Source organism: Chelonoidis abingdonii, chromosome 1 (genome assembly GCF_003597395.2).
Source record: "Chelonoidis abingdonii isolate Lonesome George chromosome 1, CheloAbing_2.0, whole genome shotgun sequence".
Taxonomy (NCBI): domain Eukaryota; kingdom Metazoa; phylum Chordata; order Testudines; family Testudinidae; genus Chelonoidis; species Chelonoidis abingdonii.
This window is the reverse complement of record NC_133769.1, coordinates 129,285,264-129,299,687: the sequence shown is the minus strand read 5'-3', so window position 1 is coordinate 129,299,687 and position 14,424 is coordinate 129,285,264. Positions and strand designations below refer to the sequence as shown.

At 40.6% G+C, this 14,424-nt stretch overlaps 1 protein-coding gene across 12 annotated transcripts in view; it reads left to right on the top strand.

Annotated features, from left to right (window-relative positions):
* The window catches only part of INTS13 (integrator complex subunit 13), a 38,481-nt gene that overhangs the window by 18,044 nt on the left and 6,013 nt on the right, over positions 1-14,424 (top strand). For 8 of the 12 annotated variants that reach the window (XM_032767287.2, XM_032767288.2, XM_075070080.1 and 5 more), the window contains 6 exons: positions 4,706-4,795; positions 5,754-5,843; positions 7,408-7,586; positions 8,438-8,608; positions 9,022-9,176; positions 10,373-10,603. In XM_032767287.2, the coding sequence (XP_032623178.1) occupies positions 4,706-4,795; positions 5,754-5,843; positions 7,408-7,586; positions 8,438-8,608; positions 9,022-9,176; positions 10,373-10,603 (916 nt within the window). Of the gene's footprint in view, positions 1-4,705; positions 4,796-5,753; positions 5,844-7,407; positions 7,587-8,437; positions 8,613-9,021; positions 9,177-10,372; positions 10,604-14,424 lie in introns of all 12 variants that reach the window. The other 4 variants (XM_075070108.1, XM_075070094.1, XM_075070103.1 and 1 more) reach the window with 1 other exon arrangement.

Here is a 14,424-nt window from a genome sequence, read left to right as displayed (position 1 = left end):
GCAGATTTAATTGAAACTTTAAATTTTCTTTACAACAATTTGAGATGTAATGTAAAAGGAATTGGTCTTGGAATATTCAATTTAACTGATTATTTTTAAAAAGGAGACATAATGAAGGAAAGAATAACACATAAACATCAAACTAGATTAGACATGCATTCAGAATGTGTGTGTTTGGAACCAGACGCATTTCAAGTTGTCACTTGGATGTAAGAATGCCGGTTCGTGAGTTAAGAGACCAGATGCTTAAACTAAATTCCAGGAGTTTCTGAGCAAGACGATTGTGTGACAGGCCATATTCTCTTTGATGTTATAAGGAGTATTCTCTATCCAGGTAGCTGCATGTCAGTGTCTAAATAAATATGGCAACCAGTTACTTCACTGACAGACACACAGACTTGTTTCCAAAAATTTGAGACAATCAAATGTGCATAGGAAAGTATCATCCTCTTTGATGTACATCTGGGTATGCTAGATTAAATTTCTTGTAGAATACTGACAAGTGCAGTCTATTAGGCTGAACAGTAATTCTTTCCTCTTAAAATTGACAGAGATGATTTGAGAATTGAACCGTATTCTCCCACAGTTTTTTCTCTTCCAGTATGATCTTTAGCTTTTGGTTTCATCTCTTACTATCCTCTGATAAAGTTCAACCCAACTCGAGTGCAATTTAGAAATATATTTAGTTTGAACAGCTTTGCCATGTAGAATACTTGTGGTCTAGAAACAGGGTTTTGCTGTCTGAGCTCTAATTTAGTGTACAAATACTGGAAGGCCAAAATTGGCTTTAACTAAAACATTTTCATCACTTTGAGCAGATACAAACTTTCACCTTTAAAATATTGAAAGATATGAAGCAAATATCCCACCCTTTTCATTTAGAACCATCTGACCTGGGGGTAAGTGGATGGCGGGTTTTAATGAGATGTGTTGGTGTTTTAGAAACAGATTGAATTACCTTGGGTTACTGTGAGGGAGAAATTACCTAATTGTCTTTTACAATTATTCTGTCAAAGCATTTGAGTGATGTGTAATCAAAAATGTTATTCAGTTTTGTCTTTAATTGAAGCAGCAAGGGAAGAGAGAGATGATGGGGTGTACAATAATTAAGGTTAAGATTCTATCACAGGTCTCTAGTAAAAGTCAGGGACAACTCGTGGGCAATAAACAAAAATTCATGGATGCATGCAACTTGTCCCTGACTTTTACTAAAAACATCCTGGGGCAGGGGGATGGACAAATAAAGCACTGCCAGGGCTTGCAGTTGCTCCAGCCTGCTGCTGCTCCAGCCTCAGGGGGGCTGATCCAACCGCCAGCCGCTGCTTGGACAGCCCTAGGGCTGGCTGCTGCTCAGGCCCAGAAGTCCTAGAAAGTCACAGAATCCATGACCTCCGTGACAGAATTGTATCTTTAATAATAATGCATTTATATTGATCTGGACATGTATTTTCTTGTCTTCTGAACTTAAATGAATAATAAAATTGCTTCTGCATCCTCTTTTCTCCCCCCCACCCCCTTTCTTTTCATCCACAGTCCATTCAGTAAAATGTGGGTTTTTCTTTGTTTCTCTGTGTAAATCTATATATATGGAGGCCTACACCCTTTGGCCCCCTCCCCTCCCAGCTACTGAGAAAGGTGGGAGTGCAGGGTTTTCTAATGGCATACTGTCTTTGAAACCTGCTTGGGACTCCATCTTTTATATCATCCTGTGGCTGGGAGATGTCAGGTGTCTGAAAAATTGAAATGCCCTCAGTAAGCCTTTGGCTTCTGGAAGGATCATTCTCACCTGAAAGCCTTTTTGCAAAGATGAACAAGGTACTTCCCTACACTGCTCTCTTCCCAACCAGCAGGACAGTGAAACTGATCCAGGGTTCTGAATTTATTTAGTGATAGTGCTTGTAAGGGGGCAGGACTTACCACCGCGGTGCTTCCTGCTGGCCATCCTGAGAATTAGCTCTTGGCCCTTCCATGGTCTGCCTTCACCTTAGTGGGGTCACACCTGCTGTCACTACTGTCTCCACTTTTTGGACCCACGTCGCTCCCCGGACCACAGCGTCCTCTTCTGCGCATGGTCCTCCAGCTGTGCCACCACACCGGTATCTTCCCCCCTTCCAGAGGACTAGCAGTCCTTAGTCCCACCACTTGCCTCAGCAGCCAACTGCAGTCCAAGGTCTAGCCCCTCGCCTCAGGGGCAAACTGCAGTCTGGATATCGGCCACCTCCTCATTGGCAAGTGGGGTACAAGTGGAGGGAACCCAGGCACGCCTGCTCATCTGGGTCCCAAACCAGGGACCAAATAGCCAGCAGCAATCTACTGCCCTCCTGCAGTTTGCTGCCTATTTTCCCTGGGCTGCTTCCCCTGTAGCCCTAGCCCGCTCTCAGCCCTTATTGCAAGGCCCCAGCCTGGCAGCAGTCAGCCAGCAGCTCACCCTCACGCTCTGCTGCTCCTGCCCAGCACTGCTCTATCTATGGCGTTTCTTCAGCCAGTCCTCCTCCGTTGCCTTCCAGGGAGAGACTCCCCTCTGCTTGGCTGAAGAGCCCTTTATATACAACTCTCGCTGGCCCTGATTGGCTGCTCCAGCAAGCCTTCCCCCATCCATGAGCTCAATAGGCCCTTTCCTGATGTGTGGGTTCTGTGCAGCCTCCCTGGTGCTGCTTTTAACCCCTCCTTCTCCCTGTGTGGGGCAGCTGCCCCACCACACTGCTAGTACTCTTTTAAGTTTTCAGTCTGCTGCAGTTTGAGAAAGCTGTGAGAAGCATCACAGATGGAGTCTGTCTGTAGAAAAGCAGGACAACAGTGTATATTTCCTGGCCAGATTTAAAATGTTCTCTTTGCAGCTATAAACAGAAGCCTAGATTCTGTAGAAGTCAATTGATACTCACCTGGGAAAGTTTACTTGGACAAGTTTATGAAGCAAAATGAATTTTTCAAGCTCGTCTATAGGAATATATTGGACAGGAGAGAGCAAACTAGGCCGCATTTCCAATTTTAAAAACATTAACTCTGACCAGGAAAGTGGCAATTTGAACCAGACTTTTTTTTTTAAGGCATTGTGGCTGCTGCATATTTGAGATTAAATAGATCTGACTGACGTTCTTTAGAAGATCTCTGTTTGAATATCTAAAAGTATTGCCATTATCTTATCCTTAACAGCAACCTGCAGGGTTGACTTCAGTGTAATTTTTTTTTTTTGTGGGTAAAGACTGCTTGTAGAAGTAAAGGATAGATCATGCAAGACCCATTAGTACTTTTCTGTGATTTCATATTCGGAATGGACTGTGTTTATCACTTAGTCTGACCTCCTGCATAACCCAATATATACCCATTGACTCTTGCATCTAGTTCAGCCATGAGTTATTGGTCTGGAGCAGGGGTAGGCAACCTATGGCACAGGTGCCAAAGGCAGCACGTGAGATGATTTTCAGTGGCATTCACACTGCCTGGGTCCTGGCCACCGGTCTGGGGGACTCTGCATTTTAATTTAATTTTAAATGAAGCTTCTTAAACATTTTAAAAACCTTATTTACTTTACATACAACAATAGTTTATTTATATATTATAGACTTATAGAAAGAAACCTTCAAAAAACGTTAAAATGTATTACTGGCACGCGAAACCTTAAATCAGAGTGCATAAATTAAGACCTGGCACACCACTTCTGAAAGGTTGCCGACCCCTGCTCTGGAGTGTAATATTTTGAAGTATATTTTGTAAGTGGCAACACCAGTGATTTGAAAGTTCATGTAAAACTTACCTTTCCTTAGTGTGTGCAGATTATTGGAAGTTCAGGTTTGCAAAGCACTAATTAGCAAGAATCTGCCGCATTGTCTTGGAAGTATTATGATATGTCTATGTATTTTATTGCCTTCCTGTAATTCACTGCTTCCTGTCAGACCAGCTGTAAATAAGATGGTTGTGAGGAAGTGTTTTAGCAATGTATCTTAATACACATGGCCAGAACTACATGATGAGAGGTGTTTGCATTGGACAAGAAAGGATAAAGAGATTGAGAACAATACCTACTGTTTTTTTTGCAAAAGGGAAGAAAGCAATACAACTTGTCAAATGTGTTCTTGAGAGATATTTTCAGGTACGATTTTTGGGATGTGCTGTTTAAAATAAAATTTTAATTATAACTGCTCAGTTCAAAACAAAGAAAGTGCAGAATTTTTGCACAGAAGGCCATTATCCATCCTTTGAATGTATTAGACATTTTAAAAATAAACTTCTTGTCCTGTTATAATTATAAAAGTATTGTAAATATATTTTTGCTTTAAATAATAAAATGAGACTTAGAGGAACACCTTTTCAGGAGCCTCAAAGTGGCTGTTATGTTGAACGTGCCTACTTGAACACGTATGTATTTTGCATGCATGGTTTCTTACACCCAATTTTGTCTGTACTGCAAAGTTTACAATTGTAAATGTTACTTCTGAAAACTTCTGGGTTAGGGGATGTTTTGAAGCTTATTTTGAATATTTACTTTTTAAAAAATCATCATGTTCTCTTTCCAAAATCAAGTTCAGATTCCAGATAAGACATTTTGTGCATTAAACCCTCTCATTCAAATAATAGGAGGTTTGTGCAGTGCCATCATATATTTATATAAGGTTATAATTGCTAGATTTTTGTATTCTGTAATGTAATGAACCAAAGACTACTGACTAATTTATTATGGTACATTTTCTCTATCTTGATGTTGCAGGTGATAATCATATAGGTGGCAATAGCAGAGAGGGTACATTTAAAGAAACTGTAACATTAAAATGGTGCACGCCACGAACAAACAGTGTTGGTAGGTACTGTATTTTTCTGTACATGTTTGTGAAACACTTTCTGTCCTGCACTAGGTCCCCCCCCCCTCCCCCGCCCCAATGGCATCCAAAATTAGAAATATTATTCCCTGGTGATTGCACTACAGTTCCTCTCCTTTTGTTCCTATACCCAGTGTCTTTGCACAGCTCTACCTTTAAACCGCAGGCTCAAACAGGCTGCAACTCTACTGCGTGATTTGGCAGCTGTACGTGTTAGTTAGTATCGTTGTCAGACCTGAATGCTCCTGGCTGGCTATCACTGACCTTTTTATGTAGGAGAGAGGGGAACCAGGATTTTTCTCTCTGCTACGAACAAACTGCCTTGTTCGCATAACTAAAGTGGTTCTGTAATTTCCTAGTGCGTAGTTTGTCTTTTCCCTCTTTTAGTTTTCTTGTGGTTCTGGCAATCAGCAGTTTGTAATGTATTTGTAATTCTCTCAGTAACATTGCTCTGCCGCTTCTTTTCTTCCCTCCCTCCCTCAAGAAATTTCACAAAAAATCATTTCAACTAATTTATAGACTTTAAGGTCAGAGGGACATTAGTTGATCATATGTTACCTCCTGCCCAATGGACGGCCAACAGCATCTACCCATTCCACTTCATAACAACCTAACCTATGTCTGAGTTATGAAGTCCTCAAATTGTGGTTTGAAGACCTCAAGCTGCAGAGAATCCTCCAGCAAGTGACCCATGCCCCATGCTGCAGAGGACGGCAAAAAACCTCCAGGGCCTCTGCCAATCTGCCCTGGAGGAAAATTCCTTCCCGACCCCAAATATGTTGATCAGTTAAACCCCGAGCATGTGAGCAAGACTCACCAGCCAGCACCCAGGAAAGAATTTAGGCATTTTGTAAGAGAGTAGCTTCAGACCCTCTGTGTAGTGTGGTGTTTTCTATCTTTGGAACTAAGCTAAAAACCTTTTTGCATTTTATTTTTCAGAATTACATTATTGCACTGGAGCATACAGAATCTCACCTGTTGATGTAAATAGCCGACCTTCCTCCTGTCTTACAAACTTTCTTCTCAATGGTAAATTGTTTTCTTGGTTAAACATATTTTAAAAATTGTTAATGTTGAAAATCCATTTTTAAAAGTATGTAGGTATATCCACGTTGTACAAAATGTTAAAAAGTTAGATATTCACATTATTACCAATGTCATATTAACACCTAATCTGTGTAAAGGACAGTAATGCAGAAGCAGGATAGTCCAACAAGCATCTAGACTGATAACTATATTTGAATGCAAATGGAATAAAAATTACAATTTGACTCTAAACCTAGAAAAGGGGAGAAGAGATGGGAAAGAGAGGAATCCTGATAGTTGTTTTTTTTCTAAATCCCAACATAGGTTCTGTGTTTAGTAATATACATTTATTTTAATATTACATCTGTTCTTGAATTACAGTATGGCTGATAATATGTTTGATCACAATGCTTAATAGTGTTGAGTATTCTTTCCAAATAGAAATGTAATAACTAAGGGTTCTTCCATCAGAAAACTGGAAAATAGGTTTTCTTGCTCTTGTAAGTTAAGTGGAAATTGTTCTAAATTGCCAAGCATTTGCAAGTTTCTCTGAAACATGCAGCAGAGATTCATAACAGAATAGGAACTTCTCAGTGTATTCCTCTTTCCTTCACTGTCTCTTATTCACGAGATTAAAAAATACCTTCCCTGCTATTCAACTTTGTAAACTTGCTAACTTTGATTTTAAGTGTAATCCAGTTTTGAGCTAAGGTAGCAATGATATATTCTGTCATATATAGAGAAGATAGGCAGCTGTCAGCAATCAGGACAGAATGAAGTATTGGTGACTACTATCTTTACCACCCACAGTTGATCCAATTAGGTAATCATGTGACTTCCTACATTTATTTTCATATACTAAGAGGGCATTTTGCCTGCTTGAAACTGACATACTAATTAGCATTGAGGTCAACCAAGGATTTGGTTAGTCAGTTTATCATTCAACTGTTACCATAACCTTCACCCTCAAAAGGATATATTTAGTAGAGTTTTCTCATGCATACTCTTAATTTCAAGAAAATAAGCTATTTTTGACTTTTGTGAACATGAAAAAGTGTCCCTTGAAACAAAGAAATTTAAGAGACCCTAGTGCTCAAATAATACACAAGATAGTTTTTTAAACTGTATATTTACCATATCCTTAGTCTTCAGTGAGAACAAGGTATGTGTTTGGGTCACTGCTTGGTTGACAAAGGTATATTGTAAACTATTGAAAATAATGATCCAAATACAGTATAAGACTTTCATTACTTTTTACAAACATTTATCTCCATAAGAACTATATTTTCTGAATGATCAAAAGGTAACAAATAAAGTACATAGTTTGGGCTCTTTCTATATAATGCAAGAAGAGTGCTGTGTCCCATAATAGCCTATCTAAAGACAGGAATTAAAGTTCTATAGGAAACAATTGTAGATCTTCTAATTTGAGTTTAGTAAGAGACCTATATTTGCTTAACACCGCTGGGGGTTGGGTGGCTGAGTGGTTAAATATAAACCTGTAGAATACCTTTAAATGTAAATTGCTGTACTCAGTAGCTAATCAAACTGATCTCAATTTTAATAGGTCGTTCCGTTTTGTTGGAACAACCACGCAAGTCTGGTTCTAAAGTAATTAGCCACATGCTTAGTAGCCACGGAGGAGAGATTTTCCTGCATGTATTGAGCAGTTCTCGATCAATTCTAGAAGATCCCCCTTCAATTAGCGAAGGATGTGGTGGGAGAGTCACAGACTACAGGATTACAGTAAGATACTACTATTTTATATTTTTAGTTTTACTCAACAATTCATCAGAATTCAGGGGTGAGGAGTGAGGTGAGTTGAAACAGACATTCTGTACCGTAAGAAATTTAGGTCACTTATTTAAAAAAAGAAAGCACACCTAGATCAACTATTTCTTCATTCTGTTATTGATAGTCAGCATTTATTGACACACACATATGACCACTTTATAGAAACTTTCTGTCGCTATCCCATATCTGTGCTTGCATGCTGTAGGCAATATGAACTGTCTGAAATACTCTCATTGATTACTCTTTTTAAACACTGTTGATCTCAACAAAGGTTTGAAGTGGACTGGATCCATATAGCCCTGCACCCAGCCCTCTATAAGAAGGATAATTGTCATAATGAGGGTCTTTGAGAATAGCTGGATTGAACAGATAAAAAAGAGCTGGAGCGTATAGACTCAGGTGTGGAGGGGGCACTCTAAAGAAACTCATTTTACTCTTTTTAACTTGATATCTTCTGCATTCAGTGCACATTAGCAAAAAGTGGACTGTAAACAAACAGAATAAAACTTTAACATATGTAATTCGTTATTACCAATCCAAAGCAGAGCATTTGTTCCCATGTCCTACAGTTTTTTGAAGTTAAGGTTTCATGAAGTTAAGATTTGACAAACCTCTTCCTTAAATGCTTTCTATATGAATTCAAAGTAGAATTGCTAATACGAATATTGAACACAGACCTATAGTTTTTAGGGCTACATTCCTTTTCCTTTCTGTATTCATAATGGAGGTAATGTTTTGACCCATTCAATGAAAGTTACTTTATTAGAGAAGTTCCTAATTTTATCTTGTTTGGTTATCATTAGGATTTTGGTGAATTTATGAGGGAAAACAGATTAACTCCTTTTCTAGACCCCAGATATAAGATCGATGGAAGTCTTGAGATTCCTTTGGAACGAGCAAAAGATCAATTAGAGAAACATACTCGTTACTGGCCTATGATTATTTCGCAAACCACCATCTTCAACATGCAGGCTGTAAGTGATCATGGATTTGTAACTTTTCTGTTCTGTTCTGTTCTGGAGTAAGTTTTTAAAACTGTACTTAAAGAGTTAATATCAGTAAAAACTGCATAGCTGATAGCACACTATAGAAAAATCAACAAAAACAAAATCAGTTAGAATAAGGTTTTGGCTTTCACTTTTGATTAAGTACTTTGTGTATATTTTACAACTATAACTCTGTACCCAAATGTCTCCCATTACATAGAATTGAGTTGAATGCAAAGCTGTTGGGTTAAGTGGGAGACTTCATATAGTAATGCATGCTGGGGACACTTCAAAATGTAGATTAAAGGATTTTTGTATTTTAATGTCAAGCTCAAATATACTTCTAAATCCCAGCCCACCAACTAAATGCAGATTTTGTTCTGTTTTGTTTTGTCTTGAAGGTAGTGCCATTAGCCAGTGTTATTGTGAAAGAAGCTCTGACAGATGAGGATGTGCTGAATTGTCAGAAAACAATATACAACTTGGTAGATATGGAGAGGAAAAATGATCCACTGCCAATTTCAACAGTTGGTACCAGGGGAAAGGGTCCAAAAAGGTTTAACATTTATTAATTTTATTGTACTTTTTGCAAAAAATATATCACATCTGCATACATTCCAGATGAACTTTGTATTTTAAGTTGGACAATCAAAGGTAATTTAGAGTCCACTAAACTACTTACGTGTGCAAAATAAATGTTGTATATTGTTTGGCTGCATAATTTAAAGCTGTAATCCTATTCCCCTGGTTTCATGTTGTTAAAAAAAAAAAAAAAAAAAAAAAAAAACTCAGTTGTAACTGGAAACAGGTTCAATCACATCTTACAAAGAATAATATTTTTATTATATTTAAGACATTTTTTAACGGGAAAAAATATCACACAGAAAACACCATCTTGAGCCTCATGTAGGTTAGAACAGAGGAAATGCAGGTCACCACTGGACTCATGGAAACCAGACACTTCCAAAGTATATTTAAAGTATTTTTAATATTTGATTATCTTAAAAGTAGTCGTCATACCATTGTTGAAACATTTTATATAAGAGATGAAACTTCCCTTACAACAGATTTGGAAGTCTATGATATCCCATCCATTGGAATAATGATCTGCATTTATTGTACATCAATCTAATCCTAGGTAGGATGGTTTCCTGAGTATGAAAAAAAGTCAACTACAAAAGATACTTGAACTATTCAATTCTGTAGTGTTATATTACAATAATTCTCTAATATTTTGTCTTTAATGTCTGTCTAAGAGAAAAATATTAAAATTCATTTGAATCTGACAATGAACAGATGGATTTCTACCTGTCCCAACATTGAAAAAGAGAGTTTCTTCTTGCCTCTTGAGTTGATTGGCTCAAGTGACTTTAATAGGTTTTGGCAACGTCTCTACAATAGCTTTGACCCAGGGAAATTGATGATTATGACTCAAGGGGAGATTAGGGTATTAGATTTAATTATAAATTCAGGTTTGTTGGAAGCAACTGAGCATGTCCACATACTATGCAGCTCTGATGCTTCCAAGAATGAAACAATCCAAAGTGATGAGAATTCCAGTAAAAGGGAGTTGGAGAAAACCTACTTTACTGAGACTTCTTTTAAAAACTTAGGCTCAATCTACAAGACAGTAACTGTTTTGAACCTTGATTATTTAATGCATAAATGGCTCTTACAAGGTGGAGGGGGAGAGAGAGAGAGTGTCTGTGTGTGTGTAAATATGTGAAGGTTTTATTTTGTGCCTGTGGATAGAGATGAACAATACCGGATTATGTGGAATGAATTGGAGACCCTTGTTAGAGCGCATATAAGTAACTCGGATAAACACCAGCGAGTCTTGGAGTGTCTCCTGGCTTGCAGGAGCAAACCTCCTGAAGAAGAGGAGCGCAAGAAACGAGGGAGGAAGAGAGAAGAAAAAGAAGACAAGTCAGAGAAATCAGGAAAAGATTATGAACTGGAAAAACCCTGGCAGGAATCAGAGAGGTGAATTTTCTGAATTGATATATGCTTTCACGTACTAGTATGTAATGCGGCATATGCAGCACAGTCTAGCGCTTGAATTTTTAAAGGGTTAAGTGATTGATTTAACTAACATGATTTTAGCTTGTTTATAAAAGGCACACATGTAAGTGTAAGTATAAATATCGATACCCCAGTTATCTGATGTTAAGATAAGTTTCCCAAATATGACATTTAGTTTCATGCTTATATTAAGGGTACACTTATAAGTAGTTTAGAAGGGAGATAAGAAGATGCATGTTTTGTAATGTTTAATCAATTTTTATAATGGCCAAAATAACAGTAAGTTGCTTGACTTTGACTTCACTATCTATAGCACTTTCTACTGTTTAGATATATATCTGTCCGTAACATACTACATCTGTTAATAACTTTGTGTAAACAAACCCTAAAATGAAGTGAGACTGAAAACTATAGACAAATGAATTTCATTTATCCTGAACTCTGGCTGATAGACATTTAGATGCTCCAGGTTTCTCTGTGCTGAGTTTTGTGTAGATGAGCATCAAGATTTATTGATTATCGACCAGCTTTCTATGCCTTAAGAAACAAAAAGTTGTCCTGTTAGCTGATATGACACATGATCATGAAGGATCAGTTAATCTGTCTAGTCATGAATTTCTTGTATATTTTTTTTTCCCTCCCCTTTCAAACGTCTCTTCTAAAGAAGTCATAAAGTTGAGACTCAGAAAAAATGGTTAATCAGCTCTAAGCTCAACTTGTATGTGCTGTTCTATGTGCGTGCACGGCCACTAGGGAAGATGGATGTTTTGTCCTGCAGTGTTGTGAGCATGCTGACGATACTTAGGGTATGGCAGCTGTACAGCACTGTGAGTTAAACCTGTCTTCGTACAGCTGAGTAGGGAAAGCACTGCAGCCTGTTCACACTGACAGCTGCCAGTGCACTGTCGTGGCCATATTTGCGGCACTTGCAGCGGCAGTGGGAGCAGTGCATTATGGGCAGCTATCCCACAGAGCACCTCTTCCCATTCTGGCGCTATGGTTTGTGGGAAGGGTGCGGGGGGTGCGGGGCATTCTGGGTCCTGTCCCAATGCCCCGTGATGCATCGCTTCGCATCCCAGCAGTCCCTGTGTTTCCGTCCACATTTGGTGCCATCTTTCAATGGTTTCTGTGCAGCGCGATCTGTGTTCCATTTTGGTCTGCGGGAAATGGAGCCTGAACTGCTGACGAGTATGCTGACGAATCTCGCCAGCACGTCACATTTGGCAGTTGAGCTGTTCCTTAAGATCCAAAGTGACAGTGAGGAGTCCGACGATGATAGCGAGTCATGTAACGCATACAACACAAAATTGCTTGTGGCATTCACGGACATGCTCAGCACCGTGGAATGCCACTTTTGGGCTTAGGAGACAAGCACTGAGTGGTGGGATCACATCGTCATGCAAGTCTGGGATGACGAGCAGCGGCTGCAGAACTTTCGGATGAGAAAAGCCACTTTCGTAGGACTGTGTGAGGAGCTCGCCCCCACCCTGTGGCGCAAGGACACGAGATTGAGAGCTGCCCTGCGGGTGGAGAAGCGGGTGGCTATTGCAATCTGGAAGCTGGCAACTCCAGAAAGCTACCAATCGGTCGAAAACCAGTTTGGAGTGGGAAAGTAGACCGTTGGAATAGTGTTGATGCAAGTTTGCAGGGCCATTAATAGCATCCTGCTAAGAAGAACTGTGACTCTGGGGAATGTGCAGGACATTGTGGATGCCTTTGCACAAATGGGTTTCCCTAACTGTGGAGGGGAGAGAGATGGGACACATATTCCTATTCTGGCACCACCTGACCTAGCATCCGAGTACGTTAATTGGAAGCGGTATTTCTCTGTGGTTCTCCAGGTGCTTGTGGATCACCGTGAGTGTTTCATTGACATTAATGCAGGTTGGCCCGGAAAGGTGCATAATGCGTGCATCTTTCGGAACACTGGCCTGTTCAGGAAGCTGCAGGCCAGGACTTTTTTCCCAGAGGGGAAGATCACAATAGGGGACGTCAAAATGACCATTTTGATCCTTGGAGACCCCGCTTACCTGTTAATGCCGGGGCTCATGAAACCATACACAAGGAGCCTTGACAGCAGCAAGGAACGGCTCAACTACAGGCTGAGCTGGTGCCGAATGACTGTGGAGCGTGCTTTTGGCCGTTTGAAGGGTCACTGACAATCTCTGTATGAGAAGCTGGACTTGGGCAAAAACAGTATCCCTGGGGTTATATCCACGTGCTGTACCCTCCATAATATTTGTGAAGAGAAGGGTGAAAGATTCAGTCAGGCATGGACCTCCGAGGTTCAACGCCTGGAGGCTGAATTTGCACAGCCAGAGAGCAGGGTTATTAGAGGGGTCCAGCGCAGCGCTGCAAGGATTAGGGATGCCTTGATGGAGCAATCTGAGGCTGAAAACCAAGAGTAATGTTTGGTGCTCTGCATGGGAGTGAAGTGCAGTGGTTACAATGTTAGTAGGAATCTATTTGCTAAGCTGATTTGCAGTGCTTGTTTCTTTCCTGGGCTAAGGTATCTTTTACTTTATTCAATAATAAAGAATGTTTTCAAAGCCAAAAAATCCATTTATTGAAAAGAAAATTCATTTATTGACACACAACTGTTTGGGAATCAGAAAGGGCAAGGGGGTGGGGTGGGGAACGGTACAATCCCAGATTTGCGTATGTCCTGTTTGGAGTGCTGTGCAATGAGTGCTGCACTTCAGGATGGCTATACCCTCTGCATTCAACCCCCAACACCATGCAGTAAGGGTCGTAGTTCTCAGGCCTGGTTGGTGAAGATACAGGTGTTGGAGGCAGCTGGTGGCAGTAAGAACCCAGATGTTGGGGAAAGTGGGTTGGAGGTGACATGGGAGCACAAGGTAAAGAGTTTTGGGACAAGGGCTGCGGGGTGGGGGTGGTAGTGCTCCGCTTGCATGGCTACAAGCACCTGGATAGAATCCGCTTGGCACTTCAGGAGGCTTATCAGCCGCTCCATGCTTTGCTTCCGGTGCGCTGCGTTTTCCTTGCAGATCCTGCTTTCACTCTCCCACCATTCCTGCGCTTTTTGATATTCTGTAAGAGTTGGATGCATCACTTCGTGCAGCATGTCGTCTTTTTCGCGTTCTCTTTCAGAGTTTTTTGCAGTCTCTCAGCCGGTGATAACACGGACAGCTGAGATCTCAAGGTTGCATCTGTAAAGGCAAAATGCAACACTTAACAGAGGCAGCATTGTTTATACCAGACAGAGTAATGATTCCCCCGCACTTAAGGAAGGCACACACAGTCTACACAGTAGCATAATTTTCCCATCCCAAAGGGAGCGCAAATAACCCACGGGAGCCCCAAAATGGTGAGTATGGGGGACTGATTGTTTCAGGGCTGTACTGTCCTCTGGGTTTCTGTGTCTTGGAAAGAGCCAATAGCTGCAGGGGGCACCTACACTGAACACTGTCCCAACATTTTCCACAGGAGTTTATCCTGGAAGATATCTCGCTGCTGAGGGTGACCTGGGAAGCAAGGGAGGGTCTTCTACTGCAATGCAGCTTCCACCCTGGCCCATATGCAGCTTGCCTGTGTGCAGCAATGGTCCCCCTTCCCCCCCGTGGCACGGTGGCGCAGACATGTTAATCTAACTGGGACAAGGACCACGGTGGCTCTCCCAATAAACCTGCGCAAGCGCATTGCCCTCGTTCTGGATGAGACTTTCAAAGAGATTACCGTGATGTGATAGACCACATCAATGTGCTATTCCGCATCTAGGCATGCATGCAGCCCTAACCCTCCTCTCCCGAAAAATTTCCTTC